Here is a 22,088-nt window from a genome sequence, read left to right as displayed (position 1 = left end):
CTGTCAGTCAATTTTGTTTATTGAATGTAATCATGTAGTTCAAGCGGGCGAAGCCGCGGTCGGGACGCTGGTATAAAATATATTTCTTTAAAAACAATTGTAACCGAAAACGCAACAGTTTTGAGTTCGATCCATACTGAAGAGAAAATGAATATATTTAAATTATTTTCATTTCCTTGCTTAACTGACACGAAGTGCAGCGTTAGGTTCCGCTACTGAATTTTTTTTATCTTCACGCTGTATCCCGCACATAGCAATGTAGGTATATGAAACTTGGGAATCATGTGTTAAGACTTGGGACACAACGTTCCCATTAAAATACTTCCGTTCCGCAACGGTAAAGCACGGCTTTGCCTCGTTACTAGAACGAGGAAATGAAAATATTAAATTATATGCAGATCTTATTGTTTCTTTGTGTAACTGTTTAATGGCTTTTACTTGATTATTTCTATTTTCTTATAATTTTACTGAAATTGATACAAATAAAAATAATAAATAACAATTCAGTCCACAAAACTTCTAAATTGGCAGCATTAAGTTATAACAAACCTGAACTAATTATAAAATATTAAAGTAGTGAAATAAGAATAGAATAGAAACTGAACTGCATCAAGGAAATCCACCACAGATTATGTGCTTTAAAAAACAAAACGTCAAATATATAATAGCCAATAACTTCAAAGTCGAACTCAAAAGTAGCTTTTCGATTTCGCGCCGTAAACGGTAAAGTTATTTTGAAAATATAATTTTTACAGTTTACATGAACAATGTCTCTAGAAAAGCAAAAGCTGAATAAATTCCTCAAAGCATTAGATACTCTTACTCAAGACTACATATGCAAAGTTTGTTCTGAACTATGTAAAGATCCTATTACTTTAAGTACATGTTTTCATATCATTTGCTCAGAACATTTTGCAACTCTAAAAAAGTGTCCCACATGTGATATACCTCTCTCCGGTTGTAATACATACAAAGACAAAGGCTTCGAAGAGTCTATGAATGCAACTAAGCAACTAAATACCATGTTTGAGGGTTTTAGAAACGAAAATCTCTTACGCAGTTCTAAAGAGGAAGCTTCAAATAATACTAATAGAAAACCTGAGAAAAAACAAGATCAACTTCATGAAACTACCGAAAACGTGAATAAAACATCTCAAAATAGTATAAAGGCAGATAAGAAATCTAAAAACAGTGTAAAATCTTTAACTACATTAGAAAAAGTTTCAAGTAAGAGGGATTTCAACTCGACTATATCATCTACTGCTAGTTCTAAAGTTAATAAAAGCTTAGACAAAAGAAATAAGAAAGGAGAGACATCTCTTCATCTTGCTTGTCGTTTGGGGAAGGTAGACACTGTAGTTGATTTACTGAAGCAAGGTGCTATCACTAACACTAAAGACAATGCAGGCTGGACTCCCCTACACGAAGCCGTTCATAAAGGCAGTCTAGAGTTAGTAAAGATCTTATTACAACATAATACTCTACTCAATGTGCCTGGACCAGACAATGAAACACCTTTACATGAAGCTGTGAGATATAATCATAAAGAAATAGCCAAGGTATTAGTTAAAAATGGAGCTGATAGTAAAGCTATAAACTGTAAAGGAGAAACACCAATGCAGTTAGCTTCCACAGATATGAGAAAAATTCTGGAAGAAGCTGCAGATAATATAAGCCAGTGTGTCAATGTAACTTTTATACCTGAACTTAATATGGATTTAGATTCTGAAGATATAGAAATCTATTGTGTGTCTCAAGACAAAAGTGTACACAATAAATTGAAATTATTGTCAAAATATAGTCCAAATATACAAATTAGGGCTAAATTTACAAAAAATGTAACACACTTAATAGTAGACTCTGATGATGAATTAATATGTACTTCATCATTAGATATTTTGCAAGGAATAGTCAATGGTATATTGATATTGTCCAGTCTATGGGTAACAAAATCATATGAGAAAAAACTGGAGCCATTTCATAAATATGAAATAAGAGGAGTTGGCAACATATCTTACAATGGCCCCAAAAACTCCCGATACAACAAATACAAACAACTACCTGGCATTTTCAATGGTTGTCATTTCTATTTACACAATTTCAACACAGAATATGAAATATCTAAAGGTGTAATAGTAACTAAGGCTATATTGACCAAGTTGATCTTGGATGCAGGTGGAGTTGTGTTACGTAGAGTACCTAATCCCGAGTTAATACCAGAAGAGGAAAAGCTATTACCATATCATGCAAATAGAGATGGAAAGCTTGTGAATTGTTCTCATTATATCATATTTAAGGATATGTATGAACCAATGTATAATATGTCGCATATCAAAGCTTTGCCAGTAGGCTGGCTGATAGAATGCTTGGAGAAATATGAACTTTGCGAGCCTTGGTATTGAAAATTTACTTTTTATTGCTTATATGTGTGGTAGTGCTAGTGCAGGGGCACAAGTGTGTGATTGTAAAATGGTTGTGGATTCGATTCCCTCAGGGGGGAAGTATGCAATATTTCAATTTCTTAGTCATGATAAGGAGGAATTGAAAATATTGAATAATCCTCCGAATCTGAGAGCTGCTTGTACATAGAAGATAAATGAGAAAAACTTATTAGATGCATATTAATCAATATAATAGTACCCAAGACAATGGTTTTTTTTTTAAAAACATGTCAGTCTGTTCATTTGTGTAAGCTATTATTAGAAACGGCTTTACCATTTCAAATGCTATTTTCATCTAAAAAAGGCCCTATGCCGCCAGAATTCAGCGGAAAATGGAGAACTGAGTGTCTTAACACTAGGTTTTGTCTGTCTATGCTGCTTTGTGAAGTTATGAATAAAAATTGGGTATGGTTGTGTCATGGACATGTAATGGGTTATATTTTTTAAGTAATATATTTTTATTTATGTATTTAGATAAAAGCAATAATTATTGTTACAATATGACTTTATTCATTATAGGTCTGCGATACGAAAACCATGACACAAATGGCATACAAGATAGATCAAGATTCCTGGTGAAAATTAAATAATAATAATGATTTTTGAAGTAGCTTCTATTTAAGACAATATGGGGACGTCAGAATCGAACCCGCACTACCACTGCAGTTAGATATTGCTGGATTTAATAAGATAAAATAATAATTAAATTAAAAAGTATTTTTAATTTCTACATTTTGTAGTTGTATGTAAGTTACAAATATTACATAAAACTATTATTATTGGAATTGAAATATTGTAGGTAACTAAGTGATGTATGGTTTTATATTTTTTTTCTATTAGATTTATGTAACTTGTTTTTTTTTTTAATATATAAGAAAAAGCATCGAGTGACATATTGAATTTTGTGCACACATCCTTAATGTTTCTAAAAAAATATGTATATAATAAGAGATTAAAATAAAGTTTTTCAGGATTCAATGTGTTAATTATATAATCAATACGTTGGTGAATGTAGCATAATAAAAGAATTAATAATGGGTCGCTAGTTATGAAAAAGGTGAAAAAAAAACCATATGTATATCTTATTTATTTGAATATTTATTTACAAATTCCTTAAAAAATAATTTAACCCTAAATAGTCTATGATTTCTTAACATTAACTACACCTAATCAAATATTTACTATCTATACAGAGTATACACTACCACAGATAAAAACAAACCAGTTGAGGCCATTCTGGAACCGGACGCTGTCATCGTATCTGTCACTTGACAGCTGTCATGTGTCAAATTTAAGCTGCGTTCAAAATTAAAGGGAATATTATATAAATCGGAGTTTAATATATCTTCAGTCGACAACGTTACCGTATTATTATTAAAAAGGATATCCAACTCATGGTTATAAAGCCCATACATTTTAAACATTCCGTTAGCGTAATGGCGGCCAAATAATTTGTCGAGTTGTGTGAAAACTGTTGTTATTTCGTCTCGTCTCATCTGTTTTATTGTTTTGGAAGTATACATGTGCCCTAAATGTGACCACGAAAAGGCACAGTGGACGGGATTGTCTTTCGGACATATTGGTTTTAGGGCCACAGTGCCATCGATTGCCCATAACTCGTCTATTAATTTATCTGAAAATAAAATTAATATTAATAATAACTTTAGTGTTATTATTTTTTTTAGCTTCACGCTATATCCCGTACATAGCAGGATAGGCAGAGGGAATCTGGAAACTTAGGGTCAAGAAACTCCGTTCCTCAATAAGGTTTCCGTTCTGATTATTTATACGTTTTCTAAAATAAATAATTTAGAAAACGTAAATTTTTATGCAAATAAGTAATATTTGTTATTGCATTATTTTGTTTTTTTTATGTAATGATGTGATCTTAAATAACATACATTTAAAGAAAGCTCAGTTTAGCATTTATAAGCACGGTGGATATGAGTTCGTTCTCCACCCGGGAAATGAGTATATTTAAATTATTTTCATGTCGCCGCTTTAGTAGATAAAATACAACATTGAATTCTGTCACTCAACTAAACCTCGAAAATTAGTCGGTGCGTATCCTGCTATCCGCATATCCTATAAAAAATAAAATAATTACAAATACTCACTTTCATACTTCGAAACTGTCTTCATACTGACAAAAGCGACATCTACCCTGCCTTCAACCAAAGCTCTTAACGCCGCAATTTCCCCATTCAAAACTTTTCCATCGTTTAAAATACAATTTCTAGAATATTCCTGAACCAAATTAGCAGTAATATTCATTTTTTCCACACCAGGCGCGCAAATTTCACCAAAGTATCCATGCATTGATTCAAAACAGTTTAACTGTTCATTTCTTTTGATATAATTTAGTACTGAATGCCATGCGATGCCGTCGTAATTAGGAAAATATGCTCTTTTCCCGCGCAAATCCGCTATTTTATCCAACATGGAGTCCTTTTTGACGTACGCCAGTACTGTGTTCATTTGTGTCTGGGATAGCGGTGTTACTTCATATATTAGTGGTTGAAGATTATAGTCTCTAAAAATGGGTAAAAAATTAAAATAGATATAGATTGATAAATATTAATACGATTTAAAATCAGCATTTTTATGTATAATATGCCATTTTTAAGCAGCTCACTTTGTCACGTATGTCACGAACACCTACCACAGGCAGAAGGAACCTAGTGTTGTACACTCCATTCCCCACTTTCCGCTCAAAAACACTGCGTATTGGATGGCGGAACCCAAGGCCGTACATTATCTACCTGAGCGGGAAAATCAAAATAATTTGTTTCCTTAAGTCAAAATCGAACCCATAACAATCTTATGTACAGTCAGACAACGTTTATAGTTGTAGATAGATACTAATGGGCGCTTTTTTGTTTTCTTCTATTTACAAAAACCACACAAAATTCCAATTGACTTTCAAAAGTTTTGCCATGTCCAAATTATATATTACAGCAATCTATACTTATCTATACTTATCTATACTTATTCTATACTTAATATAATAAAGCGGAAGAGTTTGTTTGTTTGAAAGCTAAGATCTCTGGATCTACTGGTCCGATTTACTATGTTTTAGTTTTGTATGAAAGCTGCATTCTTCAGAAGTGCTATAGGCCATATAACATTACATTACACATACATTCTTTTCTTGGTGTGATGTAAAGTTTGGTCCTGCGCGACATTGCCCGCTACTTTTTATTTAATGTTATTTACTTAAGTATATTTAGGAAATAATATTTGGTTAACTCAGGTCGGTTATCTATATCGATGTTATACACTTAAGAAATAATAATTAATTAATTTTAATTATTTGGGATTTTATTTGATATATCGCAAAAATTGTCCTATTTAATATAGAAAAATGTTTAGTTATTTCATAGAGTCGATACCTATGTAGTTTATGTAGGTACGCACGCAGGGAAAACTTTAGGTACTTTTTCTAATATTAAGAATATCCTTTAATTACTTTTACTTCTTTTGTTGGTTCATTTCTATTATTCAGATATTTTTTCTAATAAGATGTCTCCACTTATTATTCTTTTTGATTATCCGCTCAAACAAAAGCACTGTAAAAGTTATATCTAAACATTAAATATGTATATTCCCTATAAAACTCACCGCGTAGCCTTCATCAAGAAGTCAGGGGCACCTCCAGTGACGTCGATCTCTCCGCTCTCTACGGCGCTCAGACACTCCGCCACGTCTCTCCGCACGACACACTGCAGCGGTGGGTTGACGCCGTAGACAGCGCCGGCCTCGCTGAGCCAGTCACATTTGTTTTTCTCTAATAGAGATTTAGTGCAGAATGTTATGTGCCTAAAATAAATGACTTATTATTAGTATACATCCTGTATAACAGTCTAGATAAAAAAAATCAAAGAAGAAATTTTAAAATTATTTTTATGTTCTTAGACTATCGTGCCTAAAAAGAATACATTTTTCAATATTCAAAAAAGGATTTTTTGAATTTTTTTTTAAAGTTATATGTCAAAATCTATAAATTATATTTTGGTATGTGACTATTTACTTTATGAGCAAAATTGATATTATTTTTTAAATATGTTTAATACACACAAATTCAATTGTAACTATACTATACGAACTGTCCAATCAAAAATTTAAATAAAATAATTGTATTTAAAATTGATTGAATGAATACATTGACAATTCATTAGCTAATGTTAATGTGTTATGTTAATAAATGAATAAATTAGTAAAGGAACGAATAAATAGCAGACAGAATAAATGCATTTTGAGTTCTAAAGTCACTAAGTATATTTCCTCACCTCAGCGAATCACAACCACTCTGGCTATGCTCCTCTAACCCTTCAGCGGAACTTAATTCCATAAATAATAAAAACATGTGCGTTGTATTAATTCAATGATTGAATGAGTGAATAAAATAATAATAATTAGATAAAATTGATGTTAGAAACAACAAGTGACTATGGTCACAAACGTCGCTACGTCACTAAGTTGCTCACCTCGGCGGGTCACATCCGCTTTGGCTATAGGCCTCTCTGAACCCCTCGGCTGAAGCCAAATAGTCCAAGGGATTCTTAGCGGGGTGCATGGATGTGGACAATTGCCTCATTTCCAAAAGATAAGCGAGAGCGCCCTTCCAATGGTTGTCGAAGAAATCTGTTTCGGTAAATGAACTGATCAGTTTATTTACAGCGGCCGCAGCCTTCCTGTAAATAATAAAAAATGAGGGAAATTTACAAAGTGAGGGTATGAAAGACTGTAGGTAAAAGAGATATTCGTGGAATTGATGTCTCTTTTTTTTAGTTTGACGCTGTATCATGCTCATAGTAGGGTAGGCAGAGGGTGCCTAGTGTTAAGACATTCCGTTTCCCATTTTCCTTCGAATTCAGGAGGCATTACATAGCGTGTTGAGTGGCAGAACTTGATGTCGCGCTTTCGGATCTACACCAAAATTCCTTGAGGATTCCTCCAATGAGGTTATAAATTTTAAAAAAGATTTAATTTCCTCAAGAACCAGTCGTACTTACAGTCACACACTTAAGTCCCTGCGCCACGACTATTTATTTTCATATATTTCCAAACGAATTAATTAAATTAAGTAAAAATAATATTTAATCTCCTTTTATTACTTAATCCAGCAATAAATTCCGTCACTCAAAATTCAAATTCAATTTGAATTTCAAATTTAAATCGTCGAATGAACATATAAACAAAAAGCTACCACCGGTTCGGAAGGTAGTTCTGCTGAGAAGAGCCGGCAAGAAACTCAACAGTTGCTCAAAAGTCAATGGTAATTTTAATTTATTATATTAGCGGGCAGCTATCCTGCATTACATTCAGTAGACATTAATTCCATACATGTTTATCCTCTAACTCAATACAAAAGTCCAAAAAGCTTGCAAGTGACACAAAGTGTCTAAACACTGAACTTACCGCTTGGCGATGACCACTGGCCACGGTCTGTGGAGCCACACGCAGGGCTCCGTGGTGTTCAGGGACTGAGTGCTGCCATCTCTGCACAGGTACGCGAAGTTGTTGTTGTTTAAAGATATTTCTGTTTTAGATACCTGTGGAATTTAAGCTTCTTTTTTATTTTAATAAAATGGATAACGAAATTATCTCAATATTATACGAAGCCAGGCGTGGTTCAGGAGTACCTACCAACATGCGAGTCTAAATGGGCAGGTTGTGGGTTCGATTCCCACTCGAGAAAAGGAAATATTATTATTTTAATTTCCTCATTCTCTTAACGAGGCAACGCGCGGCGTTGAGCTCCGCCACTTAGCACTAAATTCTTTTGTGGGATGTATTTAATGTGTCTTAGCGTGTTCTAAGTTTCTCCTGTCTGAGAAAATATTTTTTTTTTCCACAATCTGTCGCGTTTGCAGTCACAATATACCTACACGCCATAGCGTGCAGCATACATGCATACTGCCATTGCAGCATACATGTCAATTTGTTTTCTAGTTAATATAGAAGTTTGCTTACACCAAAATAAGATTTGACATCGTCCAAGTCCCCCCACATGACGTCACCCACTCCGTCGCTCATGCACTGCAGGTTCCCGATGGGTCCCCAGTATTTGTCCTCCATTTGACAATTTGGATTCGCGCACGCGGCGCAAAGTGATTTATATTTATTTTCTGTTAAAAATGAAATAAAAAAATAGTACTGCATTTTATCGTAGAAAAAAATGTGTATGACACATGACACATAATAAGTGCGGGAGGTAGCACTGACCGCAGCCTGATATCTAATAGTCTTGCCCGATAAGAGGACTATCCAATGCAAAAATAAATTTTCAAGTCAAAACAGAAGTTCTCGAGATTAGAGGGTTCAAACTTCAACCAAACAAACTGTTTAGCTTTTGTTATACTATTCTACTAATACTATAAATGTAATGTATTTAATAGTTTTGTAAGAACGGATGTTTGTTACACTTTTACACAAAACTACTGAGTGAATACTCAGATGAAACTACAGTAATATACTTTATTTATGTGAACATTTTGTATAATTTGGCTATAATATTAAAATATGTTTAAGCAGACGAAGCCGCGTTTGTGTTGCTAGTAAATAATAAGTGACTTACTTAAAATAGCATCTCCATGTCGGAAAGGCACCCAAGGTCCGGCTTTGCAGGCTTGGTAAAAGAAAGATGACAAGGATTTTAGACGATTCTCTTCTAAGGTAAGTTTTGGATCACACGTTCTTGGCAATACTAGCGATTCTAAGTACTGAAAGTGAATTTAAATCGTAATTCATTAATTTAATTATGAGTTAGTTAATAAAAGAAATAATTGAGGAGGGTGTGTGTAGATTTTTTAAGAAAAAACAAACAATATATATTTTTTTATATTATATATATATGAAGCTTGTACACGCAATGTTTCAAGAATTCGGTTGTAGAGAACGGAAGTGTCTGAATGGGGAGCACGGGACACAGAAAGGGGTGTGTTAACACTAAGTTCCCAGGTTCCCTCCTTCTACACTGTCATGTACGGGAATGCAATCTTCACGCTGTACAATCTCAAATAATTGAACTTGTATTTAGCGTGGTAGACATGCAAATTATAAAGGTAAAATGTACCCACTTTACTTTTTTTCCGCATACTAGAGCAGAGGAAACTTATGATATGACACATACTTGAAAAGAAAATAGTTTAAATATTTCTCTTTAAAAAATTATAACTAAACACTAAATTTTTCATTACAATTTTCATTATAAAACTACTTACATGAGACAAAGTGTCCGAAAGTGGTCTAATAGTATAAGGATCGACTCCCGGATGGCACAGCGTTGTGTTTCGAAGAATACTCTCTAATGAGGAATCGTAATTGGGTAATATACGACGATTAACTACAGATACTATGCTACGTTCATATGGTCCTAGAAATGAAAAAAAAAATCATGTTCAAGTTGCTGAAGTTGTAAATTCCGACGATGGACAGATTTAAAATTATTGTTGGAATAAAATTGTATGATCCTTCCGCCCAAATTTTATAAAATTAGGTCCAGTAGTTTCCTCTACTGGTTCCACAAGTTTTATAGTCTATTTATTTTTTAAAATTACGCCGAAACAGAGAATTAACCAAATAATCTAAATGTCTAAAGACCGCTAGCGGAACACCAATATTTTATAAAAGTTCAAAATACTTATTACTTACTCTTTCTTAGTCTAATTTCGTTTGTAACGAGCACATCGATGTTCGCCCACTGCGCGGCTATCAAATCTTCTGGACTGAACACGCCGAAGTCCACTGTACTTTTGCTTATACGTCTTAAACAGTCCATCCTAGAAAGAGTTAATATTATTTTGTTTACAAGCTTAAGTTTTATCTAGACTTGCTTCCATTTTCCCAAAGTTACTTAATCAAACAAACACTTCAGCTTTATAATATTAATGTAGAAGCATAGATATTCCAGGATAGGCAGAACATTTGCTTACTGATCGACTCCCAAAACACATTCGACGCCTGAATCTTCCTCGTCCAAAATGGGGCAGAAGGTCTCGCCTCTCCTCAATGGGCCTCGTTCTGCGACCAAACATAGTCGTACTGAAAAATAAATGTGTAAATTAATATCATTAATTTTATATGTATAAATGCAAATGTGTTTTTATAGGCGTAGTACCGAAAACAGATAGGAAGGAAAAACGGAACCCTTAGATGATCGTTTAGTCGTCCGTCTCCGTCTTTTAATATCATTTATTTCGAGATCACATAGAGATGTCGAGCTGAAATTAACGTGCATCCAAGTCTACGATCTCTCTACACAGAAAAATCTAACTTAACCGAACCGTATTTAAATGTACTTATCACTTTTTAAAAAAATCCCCAACTCAGATTGGAATGTACAACCACCGCTCAATCAAGTATATTATAATTAATGACTAATAAGCCGATATGCATCGATTGCCTCAAATAATTATGTGGCATATTAATTGTTACTTAACCAGCTTGAGAAGTAATTTTATTTAAATACATTGATTATTATAGTCCATTTATTTTATATACTGTTATGTTGTCCTTAGATTACTAAGGCTGTGAATTCAATCCCTACTCGAGAAAATTAAAATTACAATTATTAAAATTATTTCCCTACTATGGTAGATACAGCGATACAGCGTAAAGCTATTAAAATATAGAAATTGGAAAACGGTTATCAAACGATACGATAAATATTTTTTTATATCATTTTTTTAGCTTCACGCTGTATCCCGCATTAGACGAATAGACAAACTATAAAGGGAACCTGCAAAATCTATTGTTAGGAATTTCCGATTCCATTAAGACACTTCCGTACTCCACTTTCCGCCGAATTTTGGACGCATTTGCCTCGTTACCAGAGCAGGAAAATGAAATTTTAAATATTTCATTACCTCAAGTGGAAATCGAACCCATAACCTATCGCGTTTTTAACACTCCCCTGCTCCATGACAGGCTTCAATATTAAATGTGGTGAATCATTTTTATAAAATTAAGGTGTATTTTTTATACCTGTTGTAAAACAAACTTTAATACATGTGCTGACGTCATCAGCCTGCGCAATCGAGGCCAATGATAGTTGAGGGTTCATACACCTTCAATAATGAAAACTATTTCAGTTCGCAAAGTGCGATGTTGGGTTTTACCTTCAATTTTGCCATTAGGTTTTAGATAAACTGATATAGAAGATGATGATGAAGGAATTTTTTACTGTTATTTATGACATTTTATATTATTCTAATTACTTATTTCAAATTATCTCTACTAATTCAGTGTTATAAGTGTCATCCCTCTAGCCTATGCTTATTTTCGAGGGATGATATAAATTTTTATAACGCATATTACAGTACCTCATAAATTATTAAAATCTATCGAAAAAAACTTTTTTTATTCATTAAATACCTAAGTAGAACTTTACTGTAACTTTTTATATGTACTTGTTTTTTTTTTTACTTCAAATTGAAGCCTGCACATAGCACAGTATGCAGAGGGAACCTTAGAACCTAATGTCGAGACACCCCATTTCCGTTAAGATATTTCCGTTCTCCACTTTCCGCCGAACTCTGGAGGCATTGCGTATAAAGTGGCGGGACTTAACGCCGCGCTTTGCCTCTTTTGTCTATTTTCATAAGAAACAAATAAGTGTATATTTTAATTTAATTTTAATCACTGAACGCGCAACGTGTCCTACATTGGGCGCAGTGTTCTAACATTAAGTTTCCTCTCGCATCTTGTTTTAGAGGAAAAAATATGAAGTTATTTTTTTAATGGACTTTTTATTATAGTTTCTATGAATTTCCACATTTTGTATATTTAAATAATTATGTAATATATACATACATACATACACCAAGGCCGCCGCATCATTTAGCAATAATATACAAAGGTAATGCATAGACTATGTTGTGACATATAATTTTATTTGCATACAAATTACAGCTTATGCTACTATCTGGATATAATTCACATAAAATAAACTGGCACATGTTCATTTTCAAAGGAACTGAAAAAGTTACGTTGAGTTCCTTGAACGTAAAAAAAAAACAAAAATGTTAAAGCGTGGATCAAACCCACAACAATTGTACCCGACCCTGACCCACTGAGCCATGATGGCCTTTTTTTCAGCTTCACGCTGTATTCCGCATAGAGCAGGGTAGGTTAGAGGAAACCTGGAAGCTTAATTTTAAGACTGGTCCCATGATTGACGCTGTATCCCGCTTGCAGAGTTGACAGATTAAACATAGTGTTCATACACTCCGTTCCCCACTTTCCGCCTAATTATAGAGACAGAGTTATGTTGAGTGGTGGAACTCAACACCGCTTTTTATCTTGTAACCAGAGCGAAGAAATGAAAATAATTAATTTTCTCTCCAACTCACATCCGTCGCGTGTAAATTCAGACAAATTAGACATTGTATATTTAATTAAGAAGTCATACTATTAAGTCTCTAAAGTTATTATAGCTGGATTAATTAATTACGACGGTAGTTTTATGAGTTATAAATTTTGTTTTATTAGTTTTGGTGTAAGTACCTAGTGCAAGGTAGACGGTCGTAGATTCGTTTTTCATCTTTATATGTAACCTTTTTTCGTTAATAAGATTTTTTTATTATAATCATTAAGTACATTTGAGTTCTCTACAGTAATCCTTTTAAATTTATAATGGTTTGTGAGATTCTTCATCTTTTGTTTTCCGCATTTTTAAAGTAGAAAAAAATACGCCTTTCGACGCTTCTCCTTTCCTGATTTATGATTTAGAGATGATTTGGACTAAATGTTATTACATGCAGAGAAAACGTTATGTTAAGGCACTCCGTTCCTCACGCACCGCCTTATCTTCAAGGCAGTGCGTATCGTAGTTCATTCAGAACTCAGTGCTGCGCTTTGTCTAGCAGAGCGAAGATATTAAAATAATTAAAACATAATCATTCCTCAGAGTGGGTATCTTTCCCACAACCATCGCTTACAGACAGACGCTTCCAACGCACCACGATTGTCTTCTAAGGATAAATAAATAAAATAAATAAATCAGCTTCACGCTGTATCCTGCACACAGCAGGGTAGGCAGAGGGAACCTAGTGTTAATACACTCCGTTCCCCATTTTCCGCCGAATTCTGAGAGCATTACGAGTTAAGTGGTGGAACCCAACGCCGCGCTTTTGCCTCGACACAAGAGGGAAGAAATTAAAGTATAAATTTAAATAAATATTTAATTTATTTATATTACAATGTATAAATGCACCAGTACTAAATACAATGTACCAGTATTTATAAAATAAGTAGACTATAATAATCGATGTATTCCAACAAAATTACTGTTTACGCCGATCAAACATCAATTAAAATGTCACATCATTGCTTAACGCCAAGTAGGAACGCGGGAAAATTATTGTTTGATTATTTTCATTGCCTCGCTCTAGTGGATAAAATGCAGCGCCGGGTTGCGCCACTTAACACGCAATTTGTTGAGAATTGGGCAACGGAGCGGCTTAACACTAGGAGGTAGGTACTCTTTGTCTGGTGCAGCGTTGAACTCCGTCAAGTGCAGAATTAAATCTCGTTTTTGAAAGTGAATACTAAGTCACTTTTATGTCAAATAATAAAAAATGCACTAAAATAATAAAAGAATCTATTCAATCGATTGTTTGATTACACATACATCTAAAAAGGAACCTGCGACCTTCACTCTATTTAGAGGTCATCATATCATCATAAGGTCACTTTAAAATGTCGTGTTTTCAAGGAAAAATAATATTTTTATATGCTAATAGTAATAATTGCAGTAATTATGTAGGTACGTACATAACGATCTATTCAAACTTGTATTGATTAATTGCTCTTTCAATCGGAAGAAGACATATCATTTTATTTACACATCACCTTGCGTAGGAAACCTAATGTTATTTCCTTTCCATTTTCAGCTTTTTCGCAAATTTTCCGCATACTTAGAGATAGGGTTTTCGAGTTTTTAATCTCTAAAACTGAACTTACAAACATGCATAAATAGATAATCACAACGACTCAAAAATAACAAATAATATATTTTTTTTAAAGTTCATAAGAGGGATAAAGGTTTATATCTTTCTATAAGTCTACATATTATAATTATAGTATAATATAGCATAAAGAACACATCTTCATTAGAGAATTTTTGATTAGAAACCATCCACTTTAAAAATGAACGCCCCTCAATAAAATTTGTTTATTTTAATATGTAAATGAAATTAAAAAAGTCGTCAAATGCTCTCTGCCTCTCTGCATCAAACGCTTTGGCCTCTGACGCTCTGATCTAGTTGGTCGATAGCTCCGATAAATTGTATTATTTATTTATTTTTTGTTATATCACTTACTCATATCTAGTTGAGTTGAGAGACAAAAAGTGGAGAAAACACAATAAAACATCCATACCTATATTATAAATTCGAAAGTAACTCTGTCTGTCTGTCTGTCTGTCTGACTGTCTTTTACGCAATCAGGGTCAACCCGCTAATTCTATTGTGATAAAATACACATATAGAGATACTTGAGTGTCTCGGGATGAACATAGGATACTTTTTTTTCTCATATTTATAATATTTTCGATATATATCAATACATTAAAATACTTATTAATTTGACATGCAATTTATTCCGCCATGTTTATAACGACCGTCGTTGCTAAGCAACGATTTGCAAAGTTTGTTGTTAGAAAACGTCACCCAAAATGAGCTTGCTTAACGCATCTCTCTATTGAAAACTGAAAATAATTTCATAAATATATTTAATAAATATTCGTATAGTTCAAGCGGGCGTAACCGTGTTCGGGTCCACTAGTTGTTTTATAAAAAAATAATTTGAAACAACTCAGCCTTAAATTTATGTTTCGGTCGACAGTTGTAATGAAAAAGCAATAACTCATTATACAAAACAACTGTATTAAATTATAAAATAAAAATAAATAATTAAGTATCTACAAGTTAACATTTCGATTTTGTCCGGTTTTTCCTTCGTTTTACTTTATTTGTTGTCTTCAATCAATATAAAAAGTTCAAGGTCTCGTCGCTGACGAAATCAAATTCACACATGAACAGAACTCGATGTCCCTAATGGTCTTATAGAGAGAGAGAAATTTGTATTAAGCCACACCGTTCTTCAAAAAGGTACTAGGGACCAAGGAACATATGCTAGTGACATTGAGTAATGGGCGTTGGAATTTAACGCCGCAGTTTAGTCGTAACTTAACGCGTTATTATTTTTTTCGGTATACAATATACAATTGCTGTATTTTTCACTAGGCTTGTATAATTTTAAAGTAAATACGATAAAATCCACCTGCCTTCCCCACAAAAATTCCCCGATTTAGAATATAAATAAACAAAAAAAGCAAGATTTTCCTTGAAATTATTAGGTAGCATTTAACAGTAGGGTTACGTATTTTCCTTTTATTCATAATTCAACATACTTCCGCAAGTATGTCCATAGATAATAATTTTCTGTCTTTACATTTTCTTGTGGGTATTTTTTTAGGTTTTACCGTAATCATATAAGTATATTATATAAGTTATGAACCGCTACATAGTTTTCGTAGACTATTAAAGTCCAATAGTAACAGTAAGATAAAGATTTTTTGAGACTTAAAACCTAGAGTTAAAACACTAAATTCCCTACTTCCCGCTGAATTTCTAAGACATTGCGTGTTGGGTGCGCTTTGTCTTGTTACTAGGGCCAAGAAATGAAAAATAAATAATTCATTCTCAGAATTTGTTTTTTTATCCCGTTTTTTCCCTTTTCCGGAATGCTGGGAAATCCTCTGTTACCACTACATACTTCCCTATATACCAAATTACGGCAAACAGATCTTGTAGTATCGAATTACTTAGTAGTTATCGAAGTAATTATATAACTAAGACATACACCGTTGTTTATGTATATATAGTCATATAGTAGATCGGACCAGTAGATCCAGAGATCTCAGCGTTTAAGAAAACAAACAAACGAAAGAACAGACGTAATTTTGCCCTGAAAAAGTGCCTCTTCTTCGACATACCTACATACTGTGAGTGACAAGGATTTCGTAGGGAACCCTAAACGATACCTGTTAATGGACAAGAGGAAATTATCAGCGATAAACTACATGCCCATAAGTTGCCTGTATTTGCCTTACCTTACCATCATGTTACTGATTTATTACTTTGATTTCTATGTTCCTTATTTATTTGCTTATGAATGTATGGGTTGGAGTGTCTTAACACTACATTTCCTTTGTGAATCCTGCTTTGAGGGAAAAAATGTAAAACTACACATATTCTGTAATAAGCATAATTTGATAATTATTTAAAAAAAGAGGTACCTTTTCATTGATGAAATACGAGGAAATTATAAATTATAATATAGCAGTCCTGTCTAAGTCTGTATATGGTCACAGCTTTTGCCACCCATAATGTAACTTCCTATACTACTACTGCGACTTATCCGAGCAGTTGGTATGTATTAAATTAAAATAGACTTTTACAATATTATATTTCTTATATGTATAAATATAATTTCGTTTTTACTTTGATGTGGCTACGATGGGCATACTATCCTGGTACCTGGTAGTAAGTACACCTACACTCGTTGAGGGTAGTCAGAGTAGAAATTATCCACCAATTAAGAGTGAGCTACAGAAATGAATACCGCATGCAACTGTCATCGTGCTACTATTATCTGCTTAGCCGCAAGCGATGATTACAATACATTCGTCATCAAGACAAAGTTTGGTTTAGTGTTTCTTAGCTCAATCTTAAGATTTTAGAATAGCTTCATTAAAATATCTGCAAAATGCAATATTTTTTGTAAGCAGGTTAAGACGCTCTGTTATACAGGGTGAGTCATATTGAACTTTCCGATTTCAATAAGGTGTGTATTAAAAACAAAGCGACATGCAGTAAAAAATATTTTATTGTTTGAAAGCACATAACATGCAGTTTTAATTTAGTTGGTTTTAAAAATGATATCCTGTAAATGTCTACCTCCATTGACCACACACTGCTGAAGCCTTTCCCGGAAGTTGTCCATTACTCGTCGAGTCATATTCAGCGGAATAGCATTGATTTCTTCCGTGATTGCAGCCTTCAGTTCATCGATGGTTCGGGGACGATGCGTGTACACCTTTTCCTTCAGGTAACCCCAGAGAAAGAAATCGCAGGGGGTTAAATCAGGTGATCTCGGCGGCCACCCAACGTCACCTCGCAAAGAAATGAGATGACCGGGAAACATTTGTCGCAGGATTTCCATTGAACGCCTGGATGTATGGGCTGTAGCACCATCTTGTTGGAACCAGATGTTATCGTTGTCATGATTCTGCGTTAATTCCTCCAATTTCGGTTTCAGAAAAGTTTCAAGCATGTCGCAATACCGAGCAGAGGTAACTGTGACGACTTGACCATCTTCTTCAAAAAAATAGGGACCCCACACACCAAACTCTGCAATAGCGCACCACACTGTCACTCGAGGGCTGTGAAGTGGTCGTTCGTGTAGGTTTCGTGGGTTATTCTCAGCCCAGTATCGAAAATTCTGTTTGTTGACAGTTCCGGCGAGGTGAAAATGTGCCTCATCACTGAAGATCAAAACAGCAGTGCGGGGGATCTGCTGAATGTCGCGGCATAAATTTGTTCGTGTGTCTAAGTCTCTAACTGTTAATTCTTGCACTACCTGAATCTTCTATGGGTGAAATTTAAGGTCTCTATGCAGTATTCTGCGGACACTACTGAAAGATAATCCTAGTGAAGCGGCATGTTTCCGAACAGAACGCCGAGGGGATTGTTGAATTGAAGCCCGCACTCTATCCACGTTTTCCGCTGACGTTGACGTCCTAATTCGGCCTTGTGGTCTTGTTTTTAATGCTGATGATGTTGCTCTAAAATTTGATACCCAATTTCTGATTGTTGGTCCAGTGGGAATGGGATCACGTCGACCAATAGCAAAATGTAAACGGAACGCACGCTGTGTTGTGATCACGGAGCCGCCATTTTTAATAAACTCTTCAACTACGAACGCACGATGTTGTCCCGACCAAGCCATTGCTCACACTAAAACTGCATGTCATGGCGCGTCTAATGACACCATTCCCACCCTTCTACTCCTTCCCTTCTTCGTGCAACGTCCTTCCAAAACCGGAAAGTTCAATATGACTCACCCTGTACAACCCCATATTACGCAGAATGGGTCCGTCTATAGCCATAACCTATAAAATATTATATATATCCTTTATTGCACATAAAAACACATAAGAAATACAATATTAAAAGTTTAGTTAGCAAAGGTAGCATATTCGGCTAATAAAAAAGAACGGCTTTCTTTTTTTGTTGGAGATGGTGCAAAGTCAGGTCTGGATACCGTTCTCCGGGAGAGTTCAAGAAATTGCATGTTGAGTGAAGAAACTCAACGCCCCTACTTGAATATAATTCATATATTCCATTTCGTTCACCTGCTTCTGTTAACTAAACCGAATCTGATATAAGAAAAACCAAAGCAATAAAAATAATAAAATCTGATCGTCCGCGATTTCAAAGGGTACAGAACGAAGTGCTGTCTCACATTTTCCTCGTACAATTTGGTACATCAGTCGACGTCGAAGATCTTACGTACGGTCATTTTCAAGGCCAACCTGTCTGTTTTTTACATTGAAATATTATTTACACTCGAACTGGATATTGTTATTAAAATCAAAAGTCATGTAGATGATTTTTTGTTTTAGTGCAGTTGTTAATAGTGTGATGTTTAAATAGGTTTTCGTTTAAGAGGAGAAAATTTGGCAAGACACTCCGTTCTCCATGTTCCGCCCAAATTTCCGGTTTTATTGCGTGATTTGTTCTGCTAACAAGCAGTGCTAGGAAATGAAAATAATTTATTCCCTGGAATGAAAATCGAACTCACAGGTCACAACCGTCACACTTAAAGTCCGACGCTGTGCCTCTACGCAACGAGGTACGCATTTATTTTAACTTTACCTGCTATTAGTTATGTCTAAGACTTAAGAAATTCCTCAACAAATCCTTTTTCGATTCTTCTGGAGAAGATTTCCGAAATTACTAGTTTGAATCACGTTAATAGTTTCGTTATGTCCATATAGACAGTGACAGAGATACCCTGGTTACTTAAAAAGGATCATATATCTGTACAAAACCGCAGACGTATGTAAAAGTTAATTTTTAATTAAAAAATATCTCGGAATATACCTACAGGTAAATTTGGACAAACGAGTTACTTAAAAAAAAATAGAGAATAAAAGAGTGTAATATCACAATTTTTTTTCTTAATATAAGTAAATTAAGCTAAAACTACACATGTGAAACCAAGCAAGGCTTACGTAATAATTCTAATTGATGGCGTAATGTATCTTACCTTTCTTTGAGAAGTTGTCGGGGAACCCCATTTACCTACCGGCTACAGCCTACTTACCTACTGGCTGTACAAGTTCCGAAACGAGTTGCGAGAATGCTAAATGAAAGGGAAATCCATACAATCCACATAATATATAACATTAATATTTGCTAGTATAGTCATAAAAGTATATATTTTTACAGAGTTAATCTGTACCACGTATACATGGTAGGTGGGCTATTATTCTTTTTTAGTGTCCCTCTATCCAATTCAGTCAAAAATACTAAATGTACAGACAAAATATTTGTCGAGTGGGAATCGAACCCAGAACCCATCGCTTTACAGTCAGGTAAGTGCTTATTCTATATATTATAATTACTCATGTAATATAGCTTATTATAAACAAAACAAAAAACCTCATTGGATAAACTAAATTTACTTTACTACATATACATACCTACTCATTAACATTCGCACCAACAAGACTATCTATCAAAATCGGTTCACTGGTTTAATAGTTACAAGGGAACAAATGAGCAGATACACATATACATACTAAAGACATAACCCAACTTTTAGACTTCGCTGCAGTCGGATGAAAATATAGACTTCACTCAGACATTAAGTGATTCATTTTAAAACGACACGATTTCCTTGATTTTTTGTCATTCAATATTGCGTCTATTGTAGAAGCTAATTATGTAGGTGTATACATTTCCAACTATTCTATTGTTATAATTTTTATTCTATACCAATTGTATTATTTATATGTATTTAGGGAATGTTTCGTAGATTATTAGTTCAACTTCCTTGCAGGGTTTTAAATTTTAACGTATAGCAGAAGTATATTTAAAAAGTAAGGAAAATACTTGCGTGGGTTATTTTTTTTCTTTTTAGCTTAACGCTGTACCCCGCAAATGTCAGGGTAGGCATAGGGAACCTAATGTTAAGATACTCCTATCTTCAGGCATTACGTTTTGGGTGACGGAACTCATTGCCGCTCCTCGTCTTGTTACCAGAGTGAGGAAATGTAAATAATATATTACCCCGAGTGAAAATAACCCATAAATGAACCCATAATTTTCGCGCTTACAGTTAGACTCTGCGCTACGACATCTTTAATAGATACTGAATGTTGTAACCGTCCTTTACCTTACCATACGCGGAAATGAAGCTACCTAATTAAATATAAAAATATATAAAATCAATCTCACAATTATTTCGCAGGTACATAGTCAGCTACATTCTAAGATAGCGAATAAACAGCTAATTAAATAAAGGTGGCGTAAAGGTTATAGATTCGATCCCCACTCAGATTTAAATGAATTATTTAATATGTTCTTTTCCTCACTCTGGTAACGAGGCGGCGCGCGGCGTTGAGTTTCGCCACTCAACACGCAAGGCCTTTAATTATTTTATAAATATATTCAATGTACAGACGCGTTATTTTTACTTCTTTATTATATATAGGGATTATCAAAGCACTGAGTAATGAGTTTACTTACGCATATTTAATGCATTCTTACATGTTATATTAAATTATATAACTTAATTAGACTTGTCGTGTATAATTTGGTAGACGTAGATAGATTACAACGACGCACTAATGTAGCGTAAAAATATATCTAAGCCAGCGTGAAAAATTATTCGCGATAAATACAATTAATCATTTCCTTTAGGAACCACAAAAAAAACTTATTGTTTTTTATTTTAGCGTTTAGATATTCCATTCCCAACGTATTGCCTAATTTCCAAGACATTAAACGATTGTCTTTTTACCAGAGCGAAGAAATGACCGTCGCGTTTAACTTAACAGTCAGTACAGCATCATTTACAATACAATTTTTTTTTCTACTTACAATTGCCGCCAGATCCAGATCCTGTCTTTTGTAAATGCACAAATTGAACACATAAACAAATTATAAATAATAAACACGACTTCATTTTTATCACGATGTTAAAACAATTTCCCGCCAAAATTCTTAGCAATTGTCAACTACGCTTAAATCCTACACATACAGCCTTTGTTTTATAAATTTAATATTTTAAATTAAATTTATTTTTTCTTGAAGTTAATTAATTTAGTTTATCCTCGTTTGTCCATTTCATATAAGTACTTTAGTTACGACATAACGCGGTAGAAACCAACTTCGGACTGAGACGTCAAGGCAAATGTAAATTTTAATATAGTGTGATACATAAAAAGATCTCTTGGAGATTTCTGAGATGTAGAGGTAAAAAAAAACCACAAATTATTACACTGTTTTTACCATCGTCGCATGAGGTACTTTTAATGGAAGAACAAGTTGGTAAGTATATATTTTTGTA

At 34.0% G+C, this 22,088-nt stretch overlaps 2 protein-coding genes across 2 annotated transcripts; one reads left to right on the top strand and one right to left on the bottom strand.

The window, feature by feature from the left end:
- The first annotated feature begins 620 nt into the window (after positions 1-620).
- Positions 621-3,530, top strand: LOC146530427 (BRCA1-associated RING domain protein 1-like). The gene is made up of 2 exons (XM_085201251.1): positions 621-2,395; positions 2,961-3,530. Exons 1-2 carry the CDS (start codon positions 768-770, stop codon positions 2,980-2,982), a joined length of 1,650 nt encoding a protein of 549 aa, XP_085057377.1. The 5' UTR covers positions 621-767; the 3' UTR covers positions 2,983-3,530.
- LOC146530426 (transferrin-like) lies at positions 3,520-21,933 on the bottom strand. Its single transcript, XM_085201250.1, has 11 exons — positions 21,620-21,933; positions 10,379-10,487; positions 10,098-10,225; positions 9,668-9,819; positions 9,022-9,166; positions 8,418-8,572; positions 7,863-7,996; positions 6,929-7,135; positions 6,063-6,260; positions 4,559-4,974; positions 3,520-4,074 (listed from the first exon to the last, which is right to left on the bottom strand). The coding sequence occupies exons 1-11, from the start codon at positions 21,702-21,704 to the stop codon at positions 3,623-3,625; spliced, it is 2,181 nt and encodes a 726-aa protein (XP_085057376.1). The 5' UTR covers positions 21,705-21,933; the 3' UTR covers positions 3,520-3,622.
- Positions 21,934-22,088: the final 155 nt, after the last annotated feature.

This window comes from Heliconius melpomene, chromosome 17 (assembly GCF_056956725.1).
Source record: "Heliconius melpomene rosina isolate 202511_hmr_F chromosome 17, ASM5695672v1, whole genome shotgun sequence".
Taxonomy (NCBI): Eukaryota; Metazoa; Arthropoda; class Insecta; order Lepidoptera; family Nymphalidae; genus Heliconius; species Heliconius melpomene.
This window is presented reverse-complemented; position numbering and strand designations above follow the sequence as displayed.

Excerpts from the sequence above, each read along its gene's own strand:
- LOC146530427 (XM_085201251.1), top strand. The coding sequence starts at position 768 with ATGTCTCTAGAAAAGCAAAAGCTGAATAAATTCCTCAAAGCATTAGAT. Across the intron at positions 2,396-2,960 it reads TATGAACTTTGCGAGCCTTG|GTCTGCGATACGAAAACCAT; the intron begins GTATTGAAAATT and ends TATTCATTATAG.
- LOC146530426 (XM_085201250.1), bottom strand. The coding sequence starts at position 21,704 with ATGAAGTCGTGTTTATTATTTATAATTTGTTTATGTGTTCAATTTGTG. Across the intron at positions 10,226-10,378 it reads TGTGTTTTGGGAGTCGATCA|GATGGACTGTTTAAGACGTA; the intron begins GTAAGCAAATGT and ends AACTCTTTCTAG. Across the intron at positions 4,975-6,062 it reads TTCTTGATGAAGGCTACGCG|AGACTATAATCTTCAACCAC; the intron begins GTGAGTTTTATA and ends ACCCATTTTTAG.